At 44.8% G+C, this 22,611-nt stretch overlaps 1 protein-coding gene across 2 annotated transcripts in view; it reads left to right on the plus strand.

Moving 5' to 3' along the window:
- Nucleotides 1-22,611, plus strand: part of CTIF (cap binding complex dependent translation initiation factor) — a 463,145-nt gene that overhangs the window by 148,424 nt on the left and 292,110 nt on the right. For both annotated transcript variants that reach the window (XM_033934740.1, XM_033934750.1), the window contains exon 7: nt 12,251-12,327. In XM_033934740.1, coding sequence (XP_033790631.1) covers nt 12,251-12,327 — 77 coding nt within the window. The remainder of the gene's footprint in view (nt 1-12,250; nt 12,328-22,611) is intronic.

Raw genomic sequence — 22,611 nt, forward strand, 5'->3', positions numbered from 1 at the left:
GCCCTCTGGACTCATGTCCCTCAGAAATTATGAAAACGGATCCACTAGACTTTAAACTATCTCTGCTGCATTACTTAACCCACAACCTAAAAAATGGAAAGTTCCTCATGAATAATGGTCACATAATAATAACCACAATTCCAAAAAATAACAAAGGATCATCAGAACTGGTAACCAATTATAGACCAATAGCATCCATCCCACTTATTGTAAAAATCATGGAGGGATTAGTACATACCCAACTGATGGAATATCTTGATCAGTTCTCTCTCTTACATGAAACTCAATCCGGTTTCAGACCTCTGTTCAGTACTGAGACAGTAATTGCGGCTGTCTTAGATAATCTACGCCTCTTGTTCAGCAAGGGCCTTAATGCCCTGATCATACAGTCTGATATGAGCTCTGCCTTTGACCTAGTGGACCATGGGAAAATGCTACAATGCCTGGATGCTATTGGTATTAGGGAAGAGGTACTGAACTGGTTTCGAGGCTTCCTTATGTCCCGTACTTACCAAGTACGTTTCAATTATGATCTCTCCAACACCTGGAGCAATCCATCTTGCAAACCGCAAGGGTCACCACTATCCCCATTGCTTTTCAATATGTAACTGTCCTCACTAGGTGCGCAATTGACCCAACTGGGGATAAAATAATTCAGTTATGCAGATGACTTTACGATCATCATCCCATTCGCTAATTCTCTCTCAGAAGTTATTCCCAAAGCATCAGAAGCACTAAATTTGATGGAGCAATGGCTGACTGAATTCAAACTGAAACTTAATTCAGAAAAAACAAAATTTTTTGTAGCCTCACCACATCTGCTTGACACCAAAATACCACTATGCATCATTAAAATTAGTTATCCTATTCAGACTACTATGAAGGTACTGGTTGTAACGCTAGATCAGTGCCTAACCATGAAAGACCAAGTGGACTCCTTGATCAGTAAGGGTTTCTTCACTTTATGGAAACTTCGATCCATTAGAGCCTATTTTGATATGTCAGCATTTAGAATTCTGGTACAATCCCTTGTTCTGAGTCAACTTGATTACTGTAACATCACCTATTTAGCAATTTCCCAAAAGAATATGCGACGATTACAACTAATACAAAATGCAGCGGTCAAACTGATTTTCGGGCTGAGGAAATTCAACCACGTGACACCTTACTACCGACAGATGCACTGGCTACCGATGGAGGCACGCATAAAGTTTAAGTTCGCCTGTTTCTGCTTTAAAGCATTATATGGCCTAGCCCCTCAATACATAACTGACCTTTTTTCCTTCTCAGCCAACAGACATAAGAGAAGCATACACCTGAACTTCGTTTCCCCCCCAGTTAGAGGATGTAAACTCAAAAGACATCACCAATATCTTCTCTCACGCCAAGCAGCATTATGGGGTAAAGATCTAGAACAATTGCTCACGCCTTCCACTTATGGGGAATTTAGGAAATGCCTAAAAACATATCTGTTCCTGAAGTATCTAGACAACTGACCCTTTTCACTCTTTCTTTTCAATAACGGTTCCATTGAATTGTTAACCTCTTTCACCTCTGTTAAGTTCATTCAACTTGTACCATCTTTTACTCTTTGTAAACCGCATAGAACTTCACGGTCCTGTGGTATATAAACTGTTATTATTATTATTAAATCAACTTTAGTCTTAATTTCATTTTCTTGAGTATTAATTTTATGCTCTAACTGAGAGAGCTGAGGGTTAATAATTCTAGCCAAATCCGCCACTAGATCCCAGATAGCCTCAAGAGTTACCTCTTGGGGTATTTTTAATGTAAGGAAGAATTTAGAAAAAACAATATCCTCACCAACTGAGGTTCCTTCATAGTTGCTGGTCTCCTGCTCACATATAGAACGTGGTGCTGGTCAGTGTTCCCTCTAAGCGGGCGGGTGTTGTGAGCAAACTTTTTTCACTGTGAGCTAAAAATATCGGGCGCCAGCAAGTTATGAGCCAAATAAATATGTTGCTTTCTACCACAGAACTTCCTTACGTTTGTATGGAATCTATCTCCTTTCAACTTTAGAGAGTGCCCTCTCGTTCTCCCTGCCTTAGCTACTAAGTCTATTCCCTTCAGTACCTTGAATGTTTCTATCATGTCCCCTCTCAATCTCCTCTGCTCAAGGGAGAAGAGGCCCAGTTTCTCTAATCTTTCGCTGTACGGCAACTCCTCCAGCCCCTTAACCATTTTAGTTGCTCTTCTCTGGATCCTTTCGAGTAGTACCGTGTCCTTCTTAAAGTACCAGTGCTGGACGCAGTACTCCAGGTGAGGGCGTACCATGGCCCGGTACAGCAGCATGATAACCTTCTCTGTCTCTTCAGTCCAGCATCTGCCCCTTCCATTCACTGTCTGTCTTTCCCTGCCATCTCTCCTCCTGCCCCCCCCCACCCCCCAATTTGGTCTAGCATCCATCATCTTCCTTCTGTTCCCCTCATGGTCTGGCATCTCTATCCTTCCCTCCCCCCTGTGGTTTTTAGCATATCTCTCTTCTCATTTCCTCCACTCAGATCTGATCATTCTCTGCTCTCTCTTCCCTTTTCTTCTCTGGTCTTCCTTCTCTATTTTCTGCCTCCATCTAAATTAAATTCTTTCTTACTATTTAGTCCCGTTTCCCTCTTTTCACTGTGTCTACACACAGCTTGTCACCCCTTTCCCTCACCCCTCCATTATCTTACTATTTTCTTCCCCCTTTATTTATCTCCTCCTTCCATCCAGTATGTGTTCTTTCCCCACTTCCATTCAGCATCTGCTCTCCCTTCTCAACTGACATCCATCTGCCTTCTGCTCTCTCTCCCTTCTTCTCACTTCCATCATCTGTCCCCTTCTCTCTCTCTCTCATCTCCTCCACTCCATCATCTGCCCCTTCTCTCTCTCTCTCTCTCTCCCCCCCCCCCCAACTTCCATCATCTGCCCCCCTTCCCCTCACCTTTGTGGGTCACTTTCTTTCCCCTGAGGGTGGCTCATGTCACAGGGGAAGCTTTGGCCGAGCAGAACCGCTTGATTGACAGTGGAACTTACTTGATTGATGTCGATGCTGGGGCCCGTTGCCGTTTGAAGGAAAAAAAAAAAGGTGGAAAAAAGGAACCTGTAAAGGCGAGAGGAAGGGAAACCTCCAGGACAGCTGCTTTTTGCCCTCCTTCAGCGGCCCAAGAGTTCAGACCAGCAGCGGCAGCTCTGTATGCTTTTAACTTCGGCACAGAGCTGCCCCTAATCAATAGTTTAGCGCGGTTTCATGAGGCAGCCTCGGGGCCTTTGATAGCCGGCCCGCTTCGATGATGCGATGTGGGCCGGCCTAGCAAAGGCCCCGAGGCTGCCTTATGAAACCGCGCTAAACTATTGATTAGGGGCAGCTCTGTGCCGAAGTTAAAAGCATACACAGCTGCCGCTGCTGGTCTGGAGGTGCGGAGACAAGGCAGGAGGCAAACGCGGTGGAAGGCAGGAGTCCCGGCGAAGGCAGGAGTCCCGGCACAGCGACTGCAACAGGAAGTTGCAAGTCAGCTGACGCCGGCCTTTCGTTGCGGCGGGGACCGAATCCTTCGCGGACCGGCAAGATTTTGTTTGCGGACCGGCGGTTGAAGAACTGTGCTCTACACTGTGTGCGCTGTGATGAGAAACTTGTGCGCTGCGAGGTAATATTTTGAGCGCCAGCGCACCCCAGCGCAGCTTAGCGGGAACGCTGGTGCTGGTAGATCCCCAGGTTCAAAAGGGACACTCTGGAAATGCAGAGGGTCCAAATCCAAGCTCCCCCGCAAGTTGCCACCAGCCTCGGGGGAGAGTTCCACATCGATTCCCGATGGTTCCTCCACCCGCGGGGAACTTACACTCTGGGGGAGGAGGGAGAGGCACTCGAGCGTCGGGGCTCAGGGTAGTTTCCGGGCCCAAGGAGATCGCTTCCGCCTCACTCAGATGCGTCTCCAGCGGGCGTCCCAATGCTCCCGTGATGTCCTGCATTCGACGCAGCAGCTGGTCCATACTGCCGAAAGCGGCCGGACCCAAGCGCCGCGAGGCTTCAGAGGCACTGCGCCCTCTGCGCTTTGGCATCGCAGGTAAATTTTAATGTAGAAATAAGCAATATTGGCAAGCTGTCTGGACCGAAGCGCTCAGCCAAACCTTTAGTCCGCCATCTTGGATTCCTCTGTCCGCCCTGTTGTCTCCTTGTTTGAGATCCTTAAGTTTCAACTCATTCTAAGTGGGGTACTGCACTTTTCTATGACCACTTCTGGGTAGCCCAAATGGGATTGTTGGTGGCTAAGTTATCAGCGAGGGACTTGTGTCCTCGCCTGTGTCATTAGCTGCAATATTATTTTGTCCCTTCTCTTCCCCCGCCCTATTACTACTACTGATCATTTCTATATAGCTGAAAAGAGTACACAATACTGTGCAATAGACGGTTCCTGCTCGAAAGAGCTTACAATCTAGTTTGGAGAGTTATTTACCAGGTATATGGGTGTAGTTGGCAAGTGAGGGGGCAGACTGGAAGGATGTCGGCAGGAATTTGAAGTGTATGAAGTCAGCATGTGTGCAGGATTTAAGCCAAAGAAGTTAAAGTTTCAAATTTAATTAAATATTGATATACCGACCATCAACGTGCACCTGGCCGGTTTACAAATCTAAAAATAATGTTAAAATAAATTTTAGAAGGGGGGTAGGAGGAGAAAATGTGAACATTAAATAGACAAATTACAAATACGAACATGAGTTGAGGGTAAAGAGAGAGGAAAGTTAATAATTACATCATTAAAACAAATTAATTAGGGGAAAGGGGGCGGAATAAAACACAAGGAAAGGGGAACGCTTCTTAAAAGCTGTTCGTGTAATATACTGCTGTACTGTTGGAAAAGAAAATGTTTAGACGCTATGGTATGCGTCTTGGAATAAGAATGTTTTTAGTTTAGTCTTGAATTTGTCGAGTGAGTATTTGTGGCGGAGTTGAGGTGGCATGGCATTCCATAAAGTTGGAGCTATGATGGGAAAATTAGTATTTCTAGTGTTGTAGAATTCCTTAGTAGAAGGTATGGTCAATAAATTCTGATCAGCCGATTGAAGGGTCCGGGAAGAGCAATAGGGGATGATGAGTCTGTCAAGAAAGGGTGGGAGGCGTGAAAATTTGATTTTAAAGACCAGCAGTAAAGTTTTATACGTTATACGATGTGTTATGGGTAGCCAATGTGCATCTCGCAGAAGAGGGGTAAGTTCAGCAGATCGGGCCCAGGAGCGCAGGTAGCGGATGTTGGGGGTTTGGCCCGCCTTACAGGATGTGAAATGGGAGAAGTGAGGGTATCTAGAGCAGAGGAGAAAATGGTGTTCTAGGAGAAGATGGCTTCATTGACAGACTTGTATGACATAGTAGTTGAAGGGAGGATGAGACAGTTCCTAAACATATAGGTAGTGATTGTCTGAGTCTTAGGGGGGGGGGGGGCAGGAAGGTTTATTGTTAGCTTTTATACCGCTACTAATGACTGGGATGTCAATTCAGAGCGGTTTGTATGAGCTTCTGTAAAAGGTGTTACGACACTTGAGCTTCTGTGGAGGGAAGGTGATGAGTTGTGAAGGTTAATCTGAGATGATGGTCAGAAAGGGGAAGAGCTGAGGTGCACAATTTGGAGGAGAAGACAAGGTCAAGATAGTGGCCATTCTGGTGTGTAGGGTTGGGTGGAGCACAGCTGAAGGTTATATGAGGCTGTTAGAGAGGGATGAGTACATTAATTTAGGCCAGGATTCACTAACCTGCCCGATCTGGGCCCGATCCAGGCAGGTCCGACGAATTCAGCAAACTCCAACATGCAGATGAGGGCGATCGGAGGAACGTCCCCATCTGCAGGCACGGATCGCTCTATAGCAATCCCCGCGCATGTGCAGACCATCTGTAGATGGTCTGAGCATGCGCTGGACTGCCGGGCCGTCGGAGTTGGGGTTTTTTTTCCCTTCTATTTTTTTAATAAAGGTGGATCTGCTTTTTAAACCATTGAGCGCAGCCAGGGAACCTGAAAAGTGTTGGACAGGGCTGGCATAGATTTTTTAAAATAGGCGATCGAGGAACTTTTGTGAGCCCGTGATTTTAACCCGCTTAAGCCCGCGGGTTAAAACCACGGGCTTGCAGTGCGGGGAAGGGTGGGAGAGTTGGGGTAAGCAGGGTGTTCGGGTTTGGGGCTGGAAGGCAGCTGTGTTCAGGGCAGGCAGGCATGTTCGGGGCAGCAGGAGATCGGGGTTGACGGGGCTGAGAGGGCAGAGAGCAGGGCTGCAGAAGGCAGGACAGTTGCAAAGGGCTTCAGCGACTGGTCCTTAGAAGTTGCTTTTTTTTGATCGGCCAGCCCAGTCGGTGTTGCAGGGTTTTATTTAGTGAATCGCGTCCCTGCTTACTTTGCATGCCATTGCCCTCATTTGCATGCGCGGATCGGAGGATGGTTGGAAGACAGGTAAGTGAATCGGGCCGGGGTCGCAATCTAATTGGTACACGATCGGTTTGCTTTGTGAATCTAGCCCTTAGTGAGGTAAAAGTTAATCCCCCACGTAACGAGAATGAATGAAGTCGGTTATAAACTTTTAAGGACCTTTTTAAAATAGTTGAATCAGGGCTGGAAGGAGGGGGGCACTGTCAGATAATGAGCAGACCACAGGTTTGTGTTGAAGCCCTGCCCCCCTCCCTGGGATGTTGCAAAGCTCTGCAGTGCCCCTTGCATGCATGCACCCACCCCCAGTCCTTTCACACCGAAAGATTCTTTCTTGTACACAAGCGCACGCTCAAGACTTCCTCCCTTAAGCGCACTCACTCCATTCTTTCCCTCACTCCGCCCCTTCCGCTTTGATTCATGCCCTTGTCCTCTCTCATCACTACTTGTACCTGCATTAAATCCCTTCTTCCCTGCATCCCCATGTGCCAATTTGAACTTTTTAAAACTTAAAAATTTCAAGTTGTGCTGCACCCTCTTCAGTGGAGCCCTAGGGTGTGCTAAATTTTACAACTCCTTTCAAGTAACTGAATTACATGGCAGGGGACCTTATGGCTTCATGCGGCCACTTGTAAATTACAAGGCAGTTTCTCTCGTGGTAGCTGAAGTCCAGGAGCCTATGATTTGTCAGATCTGATCATCCGGAGACCCTGCTCTTTTTTTTTTTTTTGGGGGGGGGGGTTCATATTGTTGCTTCTGTGACACCCTCTTGGGACTTTTGTTCCCTGAATGTTTTTCCTGTCACTTAGAACATTTCTTTAGTGAAATAGAGATGCACAGACAGAAAACCTGTTTTACGCCATTCCCCCGTGTTGTTTTCAGGAATGTCTGTATTTTTCACTTTTTTTCATTAGGATGTCACGGGAGCAGTGTGAACGCGCAGTCTTTCTCGGTAATGCACACATACATGATGGTTTGCGCATATGAGCGCTTTTGGGAAAGAATGCACCTTCCTTGTGAATGGCATGCAATATTGAAGGCTCATGAAAAAAATCAGGAAATTTAGTTGGGGGGTGGGGTGGGGATGTTCCTGCTAACTTTCGTTTGCCAGTGACATAAAACAATAAGTTTTATTCTTATTCTTATATTCTATGGGCACGTTAGCATTTAGCATGTGCTAATCTTTAGCGCACCTTTGTAAAATGACACCTAAATCTTTCAAGCGCATGTATATCCCTACCGTGAAATCTTTCGTGTCAATTTTGTCTCAGATTCTAACACAGCACTTAAGTTATTCTTATGAGCGTAGAGAGGAAAGATGCTGAGGGCTGCCATCTGAGACTCTTATTCACTCCTGGGCCTGGAGTGAGTCTTGATCAGACTTACATCTTTGCAATGTGTATTATAAGCTAACTTTGCTATAAGTTTGAATGTGGGTTTCCATATGCGGTATTGTATGGCTGCAGTGCTCTTTTTTTTTTCCTCCACTGAAAAAAAAACTGCATTTAGTTCATGGATTCTGGCAGAACTACTGGCAATCAGTGTTCCCGCTAAGGTGTGCTGGCCTGCGCGCGCGCACAAAATATTACATCGCAGCGCAAAGTTTCTCTTCACAGCGCACACACGCGTCGCAAAGGTAAGGGGAGGTAAGGTAAGGGGACGCATTGGGGGGATTGCACTTCCCCACAATTGCCATGCTTCGGTTCCTCTTCTTCCTTCCTTCCTTCCTCCCCCCCCCCCCCCCGCGGGACCCTGCGGCACCATCAACTCTTACTCCCTCTAATGTCGGCCCTGCAGCTCCAGACTTCCTCGCACCTTCTCCCCTCCCCCTTTGGATCGCTATTATTTTAAATGTTATAGCCGCGGAGCTGTATCCATCAGTGGAGATGTCTAACCTCGGCCTGCCCCGGAACTCTTACTGCAACAGTGACTTCCTGTTCCTGCCTAGACGGGCGGCTGCTGCAGTAAGAGTTCCGGGGCAGGCCGAGGTTAGACATCTCCACTGATGGATACAGCTCCGCGGCTATAACATTTAAAATAATAGCGATCCAAAGGGGGAGGGGAGAAGGTGCGAGGAAGTCTGGAGCTGCAGGGCCGACATTAGAGGGAGTAAGAGTTGATGGTGCCGCAGGGTCCCGCGGGGGGGGGGGGGAGGAAGGAAGGAAGAAGAGGAACCGAAGCATGGCAATTGTGGGGAAGTGCAGAGCTGCAGGGAAGAGTGTTGCGGTACCCAGCTGGAGGGAGAAGGAAGATGAGGGAGGGAATTAAAGGAGATGCCAGGGCTTGGAGCATAGGAGGAAGGTATGCCAGTCTAAGGGAAAAGGAAGGGGGAGATGTGAGAGCATGGAGGGGGAACGAAAGATGGAAGAAAAGGAAAGGAGAGAGATGCCAGAGAATCAGGGAAGGGGAGATACCAGACTATGAGGAGAGGTGTGGGAGAGGGAAGGCGAGGAGAGAGATGCCAGACCAATGGGGTGAAAGGAGAGATGGAAGGGGGAGGCATACAGTTTCTGGAAGGGGCATAGAAGGAGAGAAGATGCCATATAGGGGAAGAGAGACGGCAGACAGTGAATGGAAGGAAGAGAGTTACAAGAAGATGAGGAAAGGAGAAACCACAGAAGACAAAGGTAGAAAAAAATTTCTATTTATTTATTGCTTTAGGAGACATGTGTCACTGTTTCTGTGAAGCATTGTATGCAGAGTCCAGCTTCTTGTTGGTTCAATTTAACCTTTGTCTATGTATTTTTATTTTATCCCCCCTTTTACAAAACTGTGAAGCGTTTTTAGCACCAGCCTTGGTGGTAGCAGCTCTGATGCTCAGAATTTTATGAGCATCAGAGCTGTTACCTCCGTAGCTAAAATCCACACTACAGTTTTGTAAAAGAGGGAGGGGTTAGTTTGTGATTACATATTCCTTACTAGGCGAAGGTGTTTTCTGTGTTCTGTGTGTTCGAAAGACATGGTTTTCTGTTAGGATTGACGGTGTAGGATTGATCTGTGCTGGTCTGGCTTGTTTAGTTTTACAATGGGTGTATTGATGTACTGCTCACTGCAATATGTAAGATGCTGCCTTTTCCTAGGTACTCATGTGTGACGTGTGGTTTGTTACTAAAAATCATGTTTTTCTTACAGATGGGGGGGGGTGCCAAAAAATGATGGGCCCCGGATGTTACATATGCTAGGTACGCCACTGTATGTAAAGATACCAGAAAGCTGGCGTAGCAAAAACTTCTAAGTTTTGAGTATTTAACCCTCCCACAATCTCACGGGCACTCGTTTCAAGTTTATTGAGATTTTGATTTAAACGCAATATCAAATATTTTCAATGCGTATAACAAAAATAAATTTGGGGAAATAAATAAAACCATTTGAACCAGTGTTCCCGCTAAGCTGCGCTGGCGTGCGCTGGCGCACAAAATATTACATCGCAGCGCACACGTTTCTCGTCACAGCGCACGATCGGAAGAGGCGTACGGCAGATGGCAGGGCGGCGAGAGGAGAATCGGGCGAGTTGGCTCATAACTTGCTGGCGCCCGATATTTTTGGCTCACGGTGAAAAAAGTTTGCTCACAACACCCGCCCGCTTAGAGGGAACACTGCTGGCAATACTTTTCAATCTTCTTTTAAAGACAGGATTGGTTCCAGAAGACTGGAGACAGGCCAGCATAGTCCCTCTCCACAAAAGTGGAATAAAGGAGGAAGCGGGTAAACCTGCAGGCAATCAGCCTGACCTAAGTGGTGGGAAAATTAATGGAATCGCCAATAAAGGAAAGGAAAGTGGAGTTATTGTGAATCTGTTAAATTACAGGATCCAAGGTACCATGGATTCTCTTGGGGGAGGTCTTGTCAAATAAATCTGACCATTTGCTTTGACTGGATGCTAGAAATTAAGTCAATAGCTTCAACGTGACTGGCTATTCAATGACTGGAATCCAATTCAACAACTTCTACAATCATAAACTTCCAGCTTTGTTTAGAAGTTAAGTCAAGGCATCCTGCTGGATGCAGAGTGCTTTGGTTTCATTAAGGCCTTTCAGTGTTCTCTACAAAAAATCATTGGCAAACTGAGCAACCTAGGCCTGGAGGTGGTCAACTGAATTTGAAACTGACTAGATACTTACCTTGATAACTTTTTTTCTAGTAAATAAGCACATCATTCTTGAACATGTGGGTTGTGTATCTCTCATCAAGAGATCTGGTGTAGCGAGCCTCATTTTACATTTTTCTGCTCCCATCACTCTGAGCTGCCCTGAATTCCTCAGTTTGTATCAAAGTAGATGGTCAGCCCTAGAGAAGAACATAACAGGGAGGGGTACAAGGACTCTCCCAAAGAAACAAGTCTGTTATTCTCATATTACAACATTTAACAAAAAATAAACATGAATCCTTTATAACATATAGAAACATGATGGGCAGATGAAGATCAAATGGCCCATTCAGTCTGCCCATCTGCAGTAACTATTATCTCTTCCTCTCTCTAATACAGTAGTTTCAAACTTGTGGTCCGGGAGCCACATGTGGCCCGCCAGGTACTATTTTGCGGCCCACTGTCTGTACTAGTGCTGCCTGCTCTTTGCAGCGTCCTCTGGCTTCCCCCCTGTCCTCCCGCTCTTCAGATAATTACTGCAGCCTGCAGAGAGGATTGTCGGTACTGTAGTGATCCTTGCAGGCTGCCGTTGTCCTCAGCAGCACTTTCCCTCTGCCACAATCCTGCCCCTGATGGGTTAATTGTTCTTGTTGCCGAGCAGAAAAGACTTGATTGGTCGGGGAGTTCCAAATGCCCTCCTTGTTGTTTCTCATTACTTTGGTATGAACTGAGGCACTGACCAACGACACAAATGTAGATGATGCTTTCTGCAAACATTGCGGGTGAAGGGAAGAAACCCTTATACTGGAAAGAAGATTATCAAGAACCTAATGTTGCGAGTTTTGTATTACTTTGCTTCACTAAGTACCTGGCAAAGGATAGGGCTGTAGAGACAGTATAACAAACCGTCGACTACTCTCCTACTAAGTATAGTAAATCTAAGAAAAATTTGATTAATTACAGAAACAGGATATTTCTTTATGTAAAAAAATTATGACTAATAAACCATAAGATATATGTATTTGAAGTGTGAATAAAGAACCTGAACAAAAAAAAATGCTGTCGGATGAAAATACGCAACACACTGTTATAAATTTTTATTATGAAATTGGAGTCATTACATTTCTACTGACTCCGACTCCATAGCCCTGGTAAAGGGGGAGTGAAGGTGGAGGCACCTGAAAGAGACAGTAAGAGATTGTATGTGAGGCATTGGTGATCAATAATTGGGACAGAGCAAGAGTGTGAGTGTTAAGGGGGGGAGAGGAAAGAGCTAAGACTTGTATGTTTTGGGTATGGGTGAATAAGGATAGGGAGGGGACATAGAAAGCAAGTGATTTATGTGTATTGACAGTGATAATTCATGTATGTAATGGGCATAGCTTTATCCTGTTTCACGCCTATAAGATTTATTTTAAAGTTCCTTATGTGCAGGTAGGTTTCATAATAGAAAACTACAAGGGGGCTCATCTACCCAATTTTTATACCCCGGAAGTGGTTAAAGCGGACCACCACTTATCACTTTGTAACAATTAGATCTGGTTGCAACAGATTTGGGGTGGAGATATATTTGAGGGAGGGCATCGGACTTTCCCACTTTTCCAAAATGGTAAATAATTCCTGGAGGGGTGGGGGTGGAAAGGGCTGAATCACAGGTTTTTTTTTTACAGTGCCACTTTGCTTGTTTTCTCTTCTGCTGGCCATTAACAGCAGGATCCCAGGATCACTCACTTCTCTGTTGTGTTTTGTTTATAACCAGAATTGTCATCCAGCTCCGAACGAAGTTGAAATCGCACACACCAAAAAATTATTTCGTAGAAGGAGAAATGATCGGAGGTAGGAAAGAGATTTCTTTTTTTTTTTCTTTTCTTAAAGAAAGGCATTAATTAAGAGATAATGCTTTGCAGGACCATGCACGCAAAGATTATTATGTGATCTGGGCAAAGCTGTTTCAATCAGCGTAAAAGAGCAGTAATCCCTATAAACACCCTACCCTAAAGGGCCTTGGTATAACTGAGCGATGGTTAGGATTAAGCATTAGTTAAGGGACACCATTCCCCTTCAGAGAGATGTACCATATTAACTTGTGACTTTAAGACTGCAGGGAGCGAGGAACAATATTATCCACACCTACATGACCACTAAAGAGAAAATTTCTGCATGCAGTGCTTGCTTTTTTTTCCAGTTTATCTCTATCACAGTCCTTCAGTTGCCTTTTAATGTGGCATTTTCCCAAGTGGTTAGAGTAGTGTGGTTACCCTGTTTGTCCTCTTTAAAGGTAAAAAATATAAATAAAACAAAGGAGAGAAAAATATTTTATTGGACTAACATGTTTTTGACAAACATTTGAAGGCAGATCCTTCTTTAGGCCATATAAGAGCAAAAATGACAATATCAAAATGTATATAAGTGAAACATGAAAAGCATTTCCGATGATGATTTTTATATACTGCTTATTAGAATAGAGCATTAAAGCAATTTACAATAACAATAAAAATATCATAATACATAAAACAATTTACAATGATAGCGTTATAATTTAAAAATGTAACTAACAACATAGATCAGCAGCTAACAACAATTTAATCACAATTCTTAACCATAACTTAACTTTAAACCCCCCCCCCCAGGTTTTCAGAGCTTTACAAAAAAAGCCCAAGTACCTGGAATACTCTAAGTCAACTGGTAGAGTACAGTGTTCCCCTGTGAATTCGTGGACTCAGTAATTCGCGGAATGCTCCGACCTCCTCTTCCTATACTAAAGTCAGGCTACACCAATCAGGAGCTGCGTGTCAGAGCAGCTCCTGATTGGTGTAGCCTGACTTTAGTAACAGGAAGAGGCGGTCGGAGCATACGGGTATGATTTAGTGCACCCGCCGGTGCCCCTGCTTCCCTCTCCTGCCTCTTGACATACTCAGAACCGCATTCGCGGTTTTTTGAAATTCACGGGTGTGCCTGGAACGGAATCCCCACAAATTTCGGGGGAGTACTGTATTCCAAAGATCAGGACCAGTACAACAGAATACCCTATTCTTAGTATTACTGTATTTCCCCATGTATTGTCTGCGGCCTATACATGGGTTTTACAATCCCCTGCACTAGGTGAGGCTTCCTTATATGGGGTGACCTATCTAAAGACATCATAGATAAGCCACCCCATTGGAAGATCAGCTGCAGATTTCCCCTATACTTGCAGCTTCCTCCTGGACGGCTACCAGCTGCCTCCTGCCTTGTTGCAGCCAGCGGTGCAAGGAAGGAGCATTCTTTTCAGCATCCAGTCGGTGCCACGCTACTTCCTCAATGCCTGCGTCAGTTCTCGCGAGACTCCAGAACGACGGCCATGGCACTGAACTTCCGAAAAGGGAATTACGAAGGGATGAGACTCATGGTGGGGAAGAAGATTAAGAAGAGGATAAGCACTGTAAAAACGTTAGAGCAAGCTTGGTCCCTTTTTAAGGACACAGCGAGGCGCAAAATCTATATATACCGCATATCAACAAGGGATCCAAGAGGAAGAACAAGGAACCGGCGTGGCTCACTGTAGCGGTGAAGGAAGTGATCAGAGACAAGAAGACTTTGTTTAAGGAGTGGAAAAGGTCAAAAATGGACGAAAACTGGAAAAAGCACAAACAACATCAAAGCAGGTGCCATAAGGCGGTAAGAGGGGCCAAAAGAGACTACGAGGAAAAGATAGCCAAGGAGGCAAAAAACTTCAAGCCGTTCTTTTGATATATTAAGGGGAAACAACCCGCAAAGGAAGCGGTGGGGCCGTTGGATGACCATGGAATAAAGGGAGTGCTAAAGGAGGACAAAGCCATCGCCGACAAACTGAACACATTTTTTACATCTGAATTTACCGAAGAGGATATACACAACATACCGGAAGCCGACAGACTATACGCAGGAAACGAAGACGGGAAACTGACATGGTTTATGGTCAGTCTAGAAGAGGTATGCAGGCAGAGTGAAAGGCTAAAAAAATGATAAATTCCTGGGACCAGATGGCATCCATCTGAGGGTAATCAAGGAACTGAAAGGGGCTATAGCTGAACTGCTTCAACTAATAGCCAATCTGTCGATCAAATCAGGAAGGATTCCAAAAGACTGGAAAGTGGCGAATGTTATGCCGATCTTCAAGAAAGGTTTGAGGGGAAATCTGGGAACCTACAGACTGGTGAGTCTGACCTCGGGGTACCAGGAAAGATGGAAAAGGCACTGATAAAGGGCCGCATCATTGATCACCTTGACGAACACAATCTGATGAGGACCAGCCAGCATGGCTTCAGGAAAGGAAGATCTTGCTTGATGAATTTGCTGCACTTCTTCGAGGGAGTAAGGCATATAGACAAGGGTGACCCGGTCGACATCGTATATCTGAATTTTCAGAAGGCATTCAATAAATTTCCGCATGAACGACTACTTCGAAATATTGTGAGCCATGGAATCGAGGGTGAAATAGTCACGTTGAATAAAAACTGGCTGGTGGCTAGGAAACAGAGAGTGGAAGTAAATGGACAATATTCGGACTGGAAAAGCATCACGAGTGGAGTGCCGCAGGGTTCGGTGCTTGGACCTGTGCTCTTCAACATATTTATAAATGACCTGGAAATTGGTACGAAGAGTGAGGTGATTAAATTTGCAGACGATACGAAGTTATTTAGAGTAGTGAAGATGCAGGAGGATTGCGAAGACCTGCAACGGGACATAAACATGCTCGAGAAATGGGCCACGACATGGCAAATGAGGTTTAACATGGATAAGTGTAAGGTGATGCATGTCGGTAATAAAAATCTTACACACGAATACAGGATGTTCGGTGCAGTACATGGAGAGACCCCCCAGGAAAGAGACTTGGGAATATTAGGCGACAAGTGAATGAAGCCGTCCTTGCAATGTGTGGTGGCGGCGAAAAGGGCGAACAGAATGCTAGGAATGATTAAGGGGATCACGAACAGATCGGAGAAGGTTATCATGCCATTGTATCGGGCCATGGTACGCCCTCACCTGGAATACTGCATCCAGCACTGGTCGCTGTACGTTAAGAAGGACACAGTACTATTCGAAAGGGTCCAGAGAAGAGCGACTAAAATGGTTAAGGGGGATGGAGGAGTTGCCGTACAGTGAGAGATTGGAGAAACTGGGCCTCTTCTCCCTTGAAAAGAGGAGACTGAGAGGGGACATGATCGAAACATTCAAGATACTGAAGGGAATAGACTTAGTAAATAAAGACAGGTTGTTCACCCTCTCCAAGGTAGAGAGAACGAGAGGGCCGCTCTGTTCAATAGATTTATTTCCTAGTCAAATAACTCCCCCCCCTTTTTAAAAACTATTACTCAACATGTTGATACTGCGTATTCTCACTAATTGTATTCTGTATTCACTGACTGTTCGGTGACTTTTTCACCATTTGTATTCTGAAATTCGCTTGCTATCCAGCCCCCTTCACTGTAACATGTTAATATTATATTTCTTACTAATTTGTACTCTGTAATCACTGACTGCTCAGTGACATCTTCCCAATTTGTACTCTGGAATTCGCTGATTGCACAGCTCTCTTCACTGTGAACCGCCTAGAAGTCGCAAGATTATGGCGGTATAGAAAAAATAAAGTTATTATTATTATTATTAATAAATTTAAAAGGGGATATATTCCGTACAAACATATGGAAGTTCTTCTTCACCCAGAGAGTGGTAGAAAACCGGAATGCTCTTCCGGAGGCTGTTATAGGGGGAAACACCCTCCAGGGATTCAAGGCGAAGTTAGACAAGTTCCTGCTGACCCAGAACGTACACAGGTAAGGCTAGACTCAGTTAGGGCACTGGTCTTTGACCCAAGGGCCGCCGTGTAAGCGGACTGCTGGGCACGATGGACCACTGGTTTGACCCAGCAGCGGCAATTCTTATGTTAGCACAATCACATATTAGCAGTATCCTTCAAAAACTGGGGAAAGCAATACATTAGCAATTATGCTACATTAAATCATAGTAACATAGTAACATAGTAGATGACGGCAGATAAAGACCCGAATGGTCCATCCAGTCTGCCCAACCTGATTCAATTTAAATTTTTTTTTTTCTTCTTCTTAGCTATTTCTGGGCGAGAATCCAAAGCTTTACCCGGTACTGTGCTTGGGTTCCAACTGCCTAAATCTCTGTTAAGACTTACTCCAGCCCATCTACAACCTCCCAGCCATTGAAGCCCTCCCCTGCCCATCCTCCTCCAAATGGCCATACACAGACGCAGACCGTACAAGTCTGCCCAGTAACTTGCCTAGTTCAATCTTTAATATTATTTTCTGATTCTAAATCTTCTGTGTTCATCCCACGCTTCTTTGAACTCAGTCACAGTTTTACTCTCCACCACCTCTCTCGGGAGCGCATTCCAGGCATCCACCACCCTCTCCGTAAAGTAGAATTTCCTAACATTGCCCCTGAATCTACCACCCCTCAACCTCAAATTATGTCCTCTGGTTTTACCATTTTCTTTTCTCTGGAAAAGATTTTGTTCTACGTTAATACCCTTTAAGTATTTGAACGTCTGAATCATATCTCCCCTGTCTCTCCTTTCCTCTAGGGTATACATATTCAGGGCTTCCAGTCTCTCCTCATACGTCTTCTGGCGCAAGCCTCCTATCATTTTCGTCGCCCTCCTCTGGACCGCCTCAAGTCTTCTTACGTCTTTCGCCAGATACGGTCTCCAAAACTGAACACAATACTCCAAGTGGGGCCTCACCAATGACCTGTACAGGGGCATCAACACCTTCTTCCTTCTACTGACTACGCCTCTCTTTATACAGCCCAGAATCCTTCTGGCAGCAGCCACTGCCTTGTCACACTGTTTTTTTCGCCTTTAGATCTTCGGACACTATCACCCCAAGGTCCCTCTCCCCGTCCGTGCATATCAGCTTCTCTCCTCCCAGCATATACGGTTCCTTCCTATTATTAATCCCCAAATGCATTACTCTGCATTTCTTTGCATTGAATTTTAGTTGCCAGGCATTAGACCATTCCTCTAACTTTTGCAGATTCTTTTTCATATTTTCCACTCCCTCTTCGGTGTCTACTCTGTTACAAATCTTGGTATCATCTGCAAAAAGGCACACTTTTCCTTCTAACCCTTCAGCAATGTCACTTACATACATATTGAACAGGATTGGCCCCAGCACCGAACCCTGAGGGACTCCACTAGTCACCTTTCCTTCCTTCGAGCGCCTTCCATTAACCACCACCCTCTGGCGTCTGTCCGACAGCCAGTTTCTGACCCAGTTCACCACTTTGGGTCCTAACTTCAGCCCTTCAAGTTTGTTCAACAGCCTCCTATGAGGAACTGTATCAAAGGCTTTGCTGAAATCCAAGTAAATTACATCTAGCATATGTCCTCGATCCAGCTCTCTGGTCACCCAATCAAAAAATTCAATCAGGTTCGTTTGGCACGATTTACCTTTTGTAAAGCCATGTTGCCTCGGATCCTGTAACCCATTAGATTCAAGGAAATACACTATCCTTCTTTCAGCAACACTTCCATTATTTTTCCAACAACTGAAGTGAGGCTCACCGGCCTGTAGTTTCCTGCTTCATCCCTGTGACCACTTTTATGAATAGGGACCACATCCGCTCTCCTCCAATCCCCAGGAATCACTCCCGTCTCCAGAGATTTGTTGAACAAGTCTTTAATAGGACTCGCCAGAACCTCTCTGAGCTCCCTTAGTATCCTGGGATGGATCCCGTCTGGTCCCATCGCTTTGTCCACCTTCAGTTTTTCAAGTTGCTCATAAACACCCTCCTCCGTGAACGGCGCAGAATCTACTCCATTTTCTCGTGTAACTTTGCCAGACAATCTCGGTCCTTCTCCAGGATTTTCTTCTGTGAACACAGAACAGAAGTATTTGTTTAGCACATTTGCTTTCTCCTCATCACTCTCCACATATTTGTTCCCAGCATCTTTTAGCCTAGCAATTCCATTTTTTATCTTCCTCCTTTCACTAATATATCTGAAAAAATTTTTATCTCCCTTTTTTACATTTTTAGCCATTTGTTCTTCCGCCTGTGCCTTCGCCAAACGTATCTCTCTCTTGGCTTCTTTCAGTTTCACCCTGTAGTCCTTTCTGCTCTCCTCTTCTTGGGTTTTTTTATATTTCATGAACGCCAACTCTTTCGCCTTTATTTTCTCTTGCAGCCCAAAATCAGAAATAGGCCTCAACATACAGTTTGGTCTTTAACATTTTTCTGAACTTTAACCGGTCAGAACTGGTCCTCAGGATGCCGGGAAGATGGTTCCACAATTTCACTCCTGCCACGGACAAAATTGCTGTTCTAAATTTAACATGTCAGACAACATTTTCCTTCATAGAGATCTGTCTCATAGTACCTTCTGACCTCAATGCCCTCCCCGGCTGATATACCTCTCAGAAATTCTGATAGTTCGCTGGCACATAGCCATACAAACTCTGAACTACTGATAGCATCTTATAACAAACCCTTTGAGCCACAGCATTTGACCCTCAAGGCTTAAGGAAATAATGCCTCACTCTTGGATGTAGCCACAGTCCGTGGATCCAGACGAAGGAATAATCTTGTTCAGGCTACAAGCGTGCAGCGAGCCTGGTGAAGTCCTGCAGTTAGAGATTCTTTGTTTTATCAGCACAAGGTTGTTTTCCTCCGGTACAGCCAAAGCTAATGATGCCAGTCCTTGTGTGATACAAACCAGAGAAAGTTCAGTAATATCCAATAAAACAGTTCCGCTTCTTTTAACTCTCAGCCGAGAGCAAGGTCACACAAGAGAAATGTTTTTTATTAGTTATTATTGTAAATCTGTACAGTATTAAGGAACTTGCAAATATAGGTCTGAGCTACTTCAGAACCCCAAATTGTCTATCTCCAGATAGCACACTGAGTTGTAGTGAGTGTCAGGCGACCCACAGATGACCAATCCTATCCAGACCAGTAGGCTTTTTGGTCATGCAGAGGAATAATGAATGGTGTTCTTGTGAAGGGTCCTCAGTAGACAGTGAGACATAGAAACATAGAGTATGAAAAGGGCCTGCGGCCCACCAAGAAACATGCCAAAAGAGATAACAACATAAGGCACAGTTCATAACCATGATGAGAAAGTAGCTCTCCATATTCACATGGCAACGGTCATCCAGAGATGGTAAATGTCCTTGACTGTACACACACAGATCTTGTAAATACATCCAGAATGCTTCAGGACAGCAAAGATGGTTCTTGGCCTAAGTTTTAGGCCTACAGTGTACCAATAGGTAAAGCAGGAATCACCCCTACAAATTGAATCGAAAAATTGATTTAATAGGCTGAATCAAATTGAATTGAAAAAATTTTCCTCTGAATCGGGCATCACTACTAATTACGAGTTGTGTAGAAGGCATCATGTAAATTTTTTTTCTGGTTCCATCTCCTGTATATCTGGGCTGTGGAATCTTAACATTGTTATGCATGCCCATATGAGCCTTTACAAGAGGTGTCACTGATAAATATTACGGTTGAGACAGTTTTCCTAGTAGCTATCGTCTCAACGAGAAGGATCTTGGAGCTGCAGGCTCTGTTGTGCAGAGAGCCTTTCCTCAGATTTAAGGAGGCTGGAGTATCAATGCGTATGGTTCTTCCTTTCTACCAAAGGTTGTTTCAGCCTTGAAGGAAGTCTGGCTACCCAAGTTCATGCCACGGGTTCGAGGAAAAAGGCCAAAGTTTTGGCATTGCTGGTTATTAATAATTCTTCTCCATCATCTCAAAATGACAAATACTTTTCATCTCTCACATCATTTCTTTGTTCAAGAGATGATCCCACTGGTTCAAGACTCATATGCTTTTTGCACTTGAAGGGAAGATTAGGTTCTTACCTTGATAAATCTTCTTTCTAGTAGAAAGGCATATGAGTCTTGAAGGCCTACCCTGTCAGATTTCTATTAGCCTGCTTACTGTTTCAGACAGGTATGTATTTCCAGATACTTGTCTTTCGTCAGTCAACTAGGTCTGAAGAATAAACAGATTACTCTCTATTGCTAAAACAGAAATCAGAGATTGTGAAAACCACATAAGTGTTAATGTTATTTGCACTCAGGTAGATGGATAGTTCTGTTCCACCTTATTTTGTTATGTACCTATTGACATTGTTTCTCGATTGGATTCGTTAAGAGCAAAGCTTGTGTAAAGATAAAGAAAGAGGATCAATTTTAGCTAACAACAGAATGTCGTCTGTATAGCAAAAAGCTTCTATCAATAGCAATAATGGTGCCAGAATTACAGTGGTACCTCGGTTTACGAGTGCACTGGTTTGCGAGTGTTTTGCAAGACGAGCAAAACATTTGCAAACTTGGTGCCTCGTAAACCGAGTGCGCCTCAATTTGTGAGCGCCCCCCCCTGCGAACCGGCACCCTCCCCCCCGCAATCCGGCACCCCTCCGCTACCATCGGGCACCCCCCCGCCGCCATCGGGCACCCCCCCCGCCGCGACCTGAGGTCCCCCCAACCCACCCGAACCCTCTTCTTACTTTGATGTAGCCTCCGCACCTGCACCAGCATGTCCTGTGCTGTGCTGTGCTGTGCCGGTGCCCGAAAATCTGCCTCCAACGTGAACTCTCAGGCCTTGAGCATGCGCACATGCTCAAGGCCCAGCACCGGAGGCAAATTTTCGGACACCGACACAGCACAGCACAGGATATGCTGGTACAGGTGTGGAGGCTACATCAAAGTAAGAAGAGGGTTCGGGTGGGTTGTGGGGACCTCAGGTCGCGGCGGGGGGGGTGCCCGATGGCGGGGGGGGGTGCCCAATGGTGGCGGGAGAGTGCCCGATGGCGGCGGGGGGTGCTGAATCGCGGGGGGGGGGGGGGTGCCGGTTCGCGGGGGGGGGCCTTCGGGGGGAGCAATGCCGATTCTCGTGGGGGGGGAGCAGCGCTGCTGGATTCGGGGGGGGTGGAGGGTGGGAATCTATCAAAGCGAGTTTCCATTGTTTCCTATGGGGAAATTCGCTTTGATAAACGAGCATTTTGGATTACGAGCATGCTCCTGGAACGGATTATGCTCGTAATTCAAGGTACCACTGTATATTAAATAGAATAGGAGAGAGTGCAGTTCCTTGAGGAACTCCAGAAGATAGTTTAAAATTATTCAAACAGCCGAAGGCCATTACAATTAAGTAAGATCTGTTTTCCAGAAATGATTTGAACCACTGCATTGCAGTTGATTCAATTCCCAATTCTGCCAGGCTTAAGTAATGATCGACTAAATCAGATGCTGATGCCAAATCAAAAGATACTACAAATGGGGGATAAAAACTTTAAGTTTCTAAGACATCATTTATAAATCTGCAAAAATTGTTTCTGTATTATGATTTGCATGAAACCCTGATTGTTTCAGATGGAGGATGTTATTTTATTCCACAAAATCAACCAACTGTCTAAGAACAATTTGTTCTGTTATCTTTGTCAGACAGAGATTTGAAATTGATCGATAATTCTCCACATTTGAAGGGTCCAATTTGTCTGACTTTGGAATGGTTGAAATAAATGCATGTTTCCAAACTGTAGGAACTCTATCTACCCTGTTCCAAACTCAAATTTATCATATTTAAAACAAAAGGTACTGTATTTTTTGCTCCATAAGACGCACCTGACCATAAGATGCACCCTAGATGTAGAGGAGGAAAACAAGAAAAAAACTATTCTGAACCAAATTGTGTACTAATATATGCCAGGCTCTGCATCCAGCTTCACACCCAACTGCACCCACCTCCACACCCAACTCCCCACTCCTTTCCAGGCTCTGTATCGTGCAATTTTTTGCAATTCAGTTTACAATATAAAAAAACATACATTTTTAAAAGTTTTTATAGATATATGTGTGTGTGTATGTATATGTATATATATATATTTTTTATATATATATATATATATATATATTTTTTTTTTTTTTTTTCACTACCATAAATCTTCCAAGAGTTCAAATTCAGAGAGCATTATCCTCAACAGGAATAATATTCTTTATACTGAAGTTACCCTCATCATAACCTCACCAGAACTACCGTATTTTCGCGGATATAACGCGCACCTGTGTAAAACGCGCACAGGGGTATAGCGCGCAGAAATCACGATGATATGTACCAAAA

The sequence above is a fragment of the Geotrypetes seraphini genome, chromosome 1, assembly GCF_902459505.1.
Source record: "Geotrypetes seraphini chromosome 1, aGeoSer1.1, whole genome shotgun sequence".
Classification (NCBI taxonomy): domain Eukaryota; kingdom Metazoa; phylum Chordata; class Amphibia; order Gymnophiona; family Dermophiidae; genus Geotrypetes; species Geotrypetes seraphini.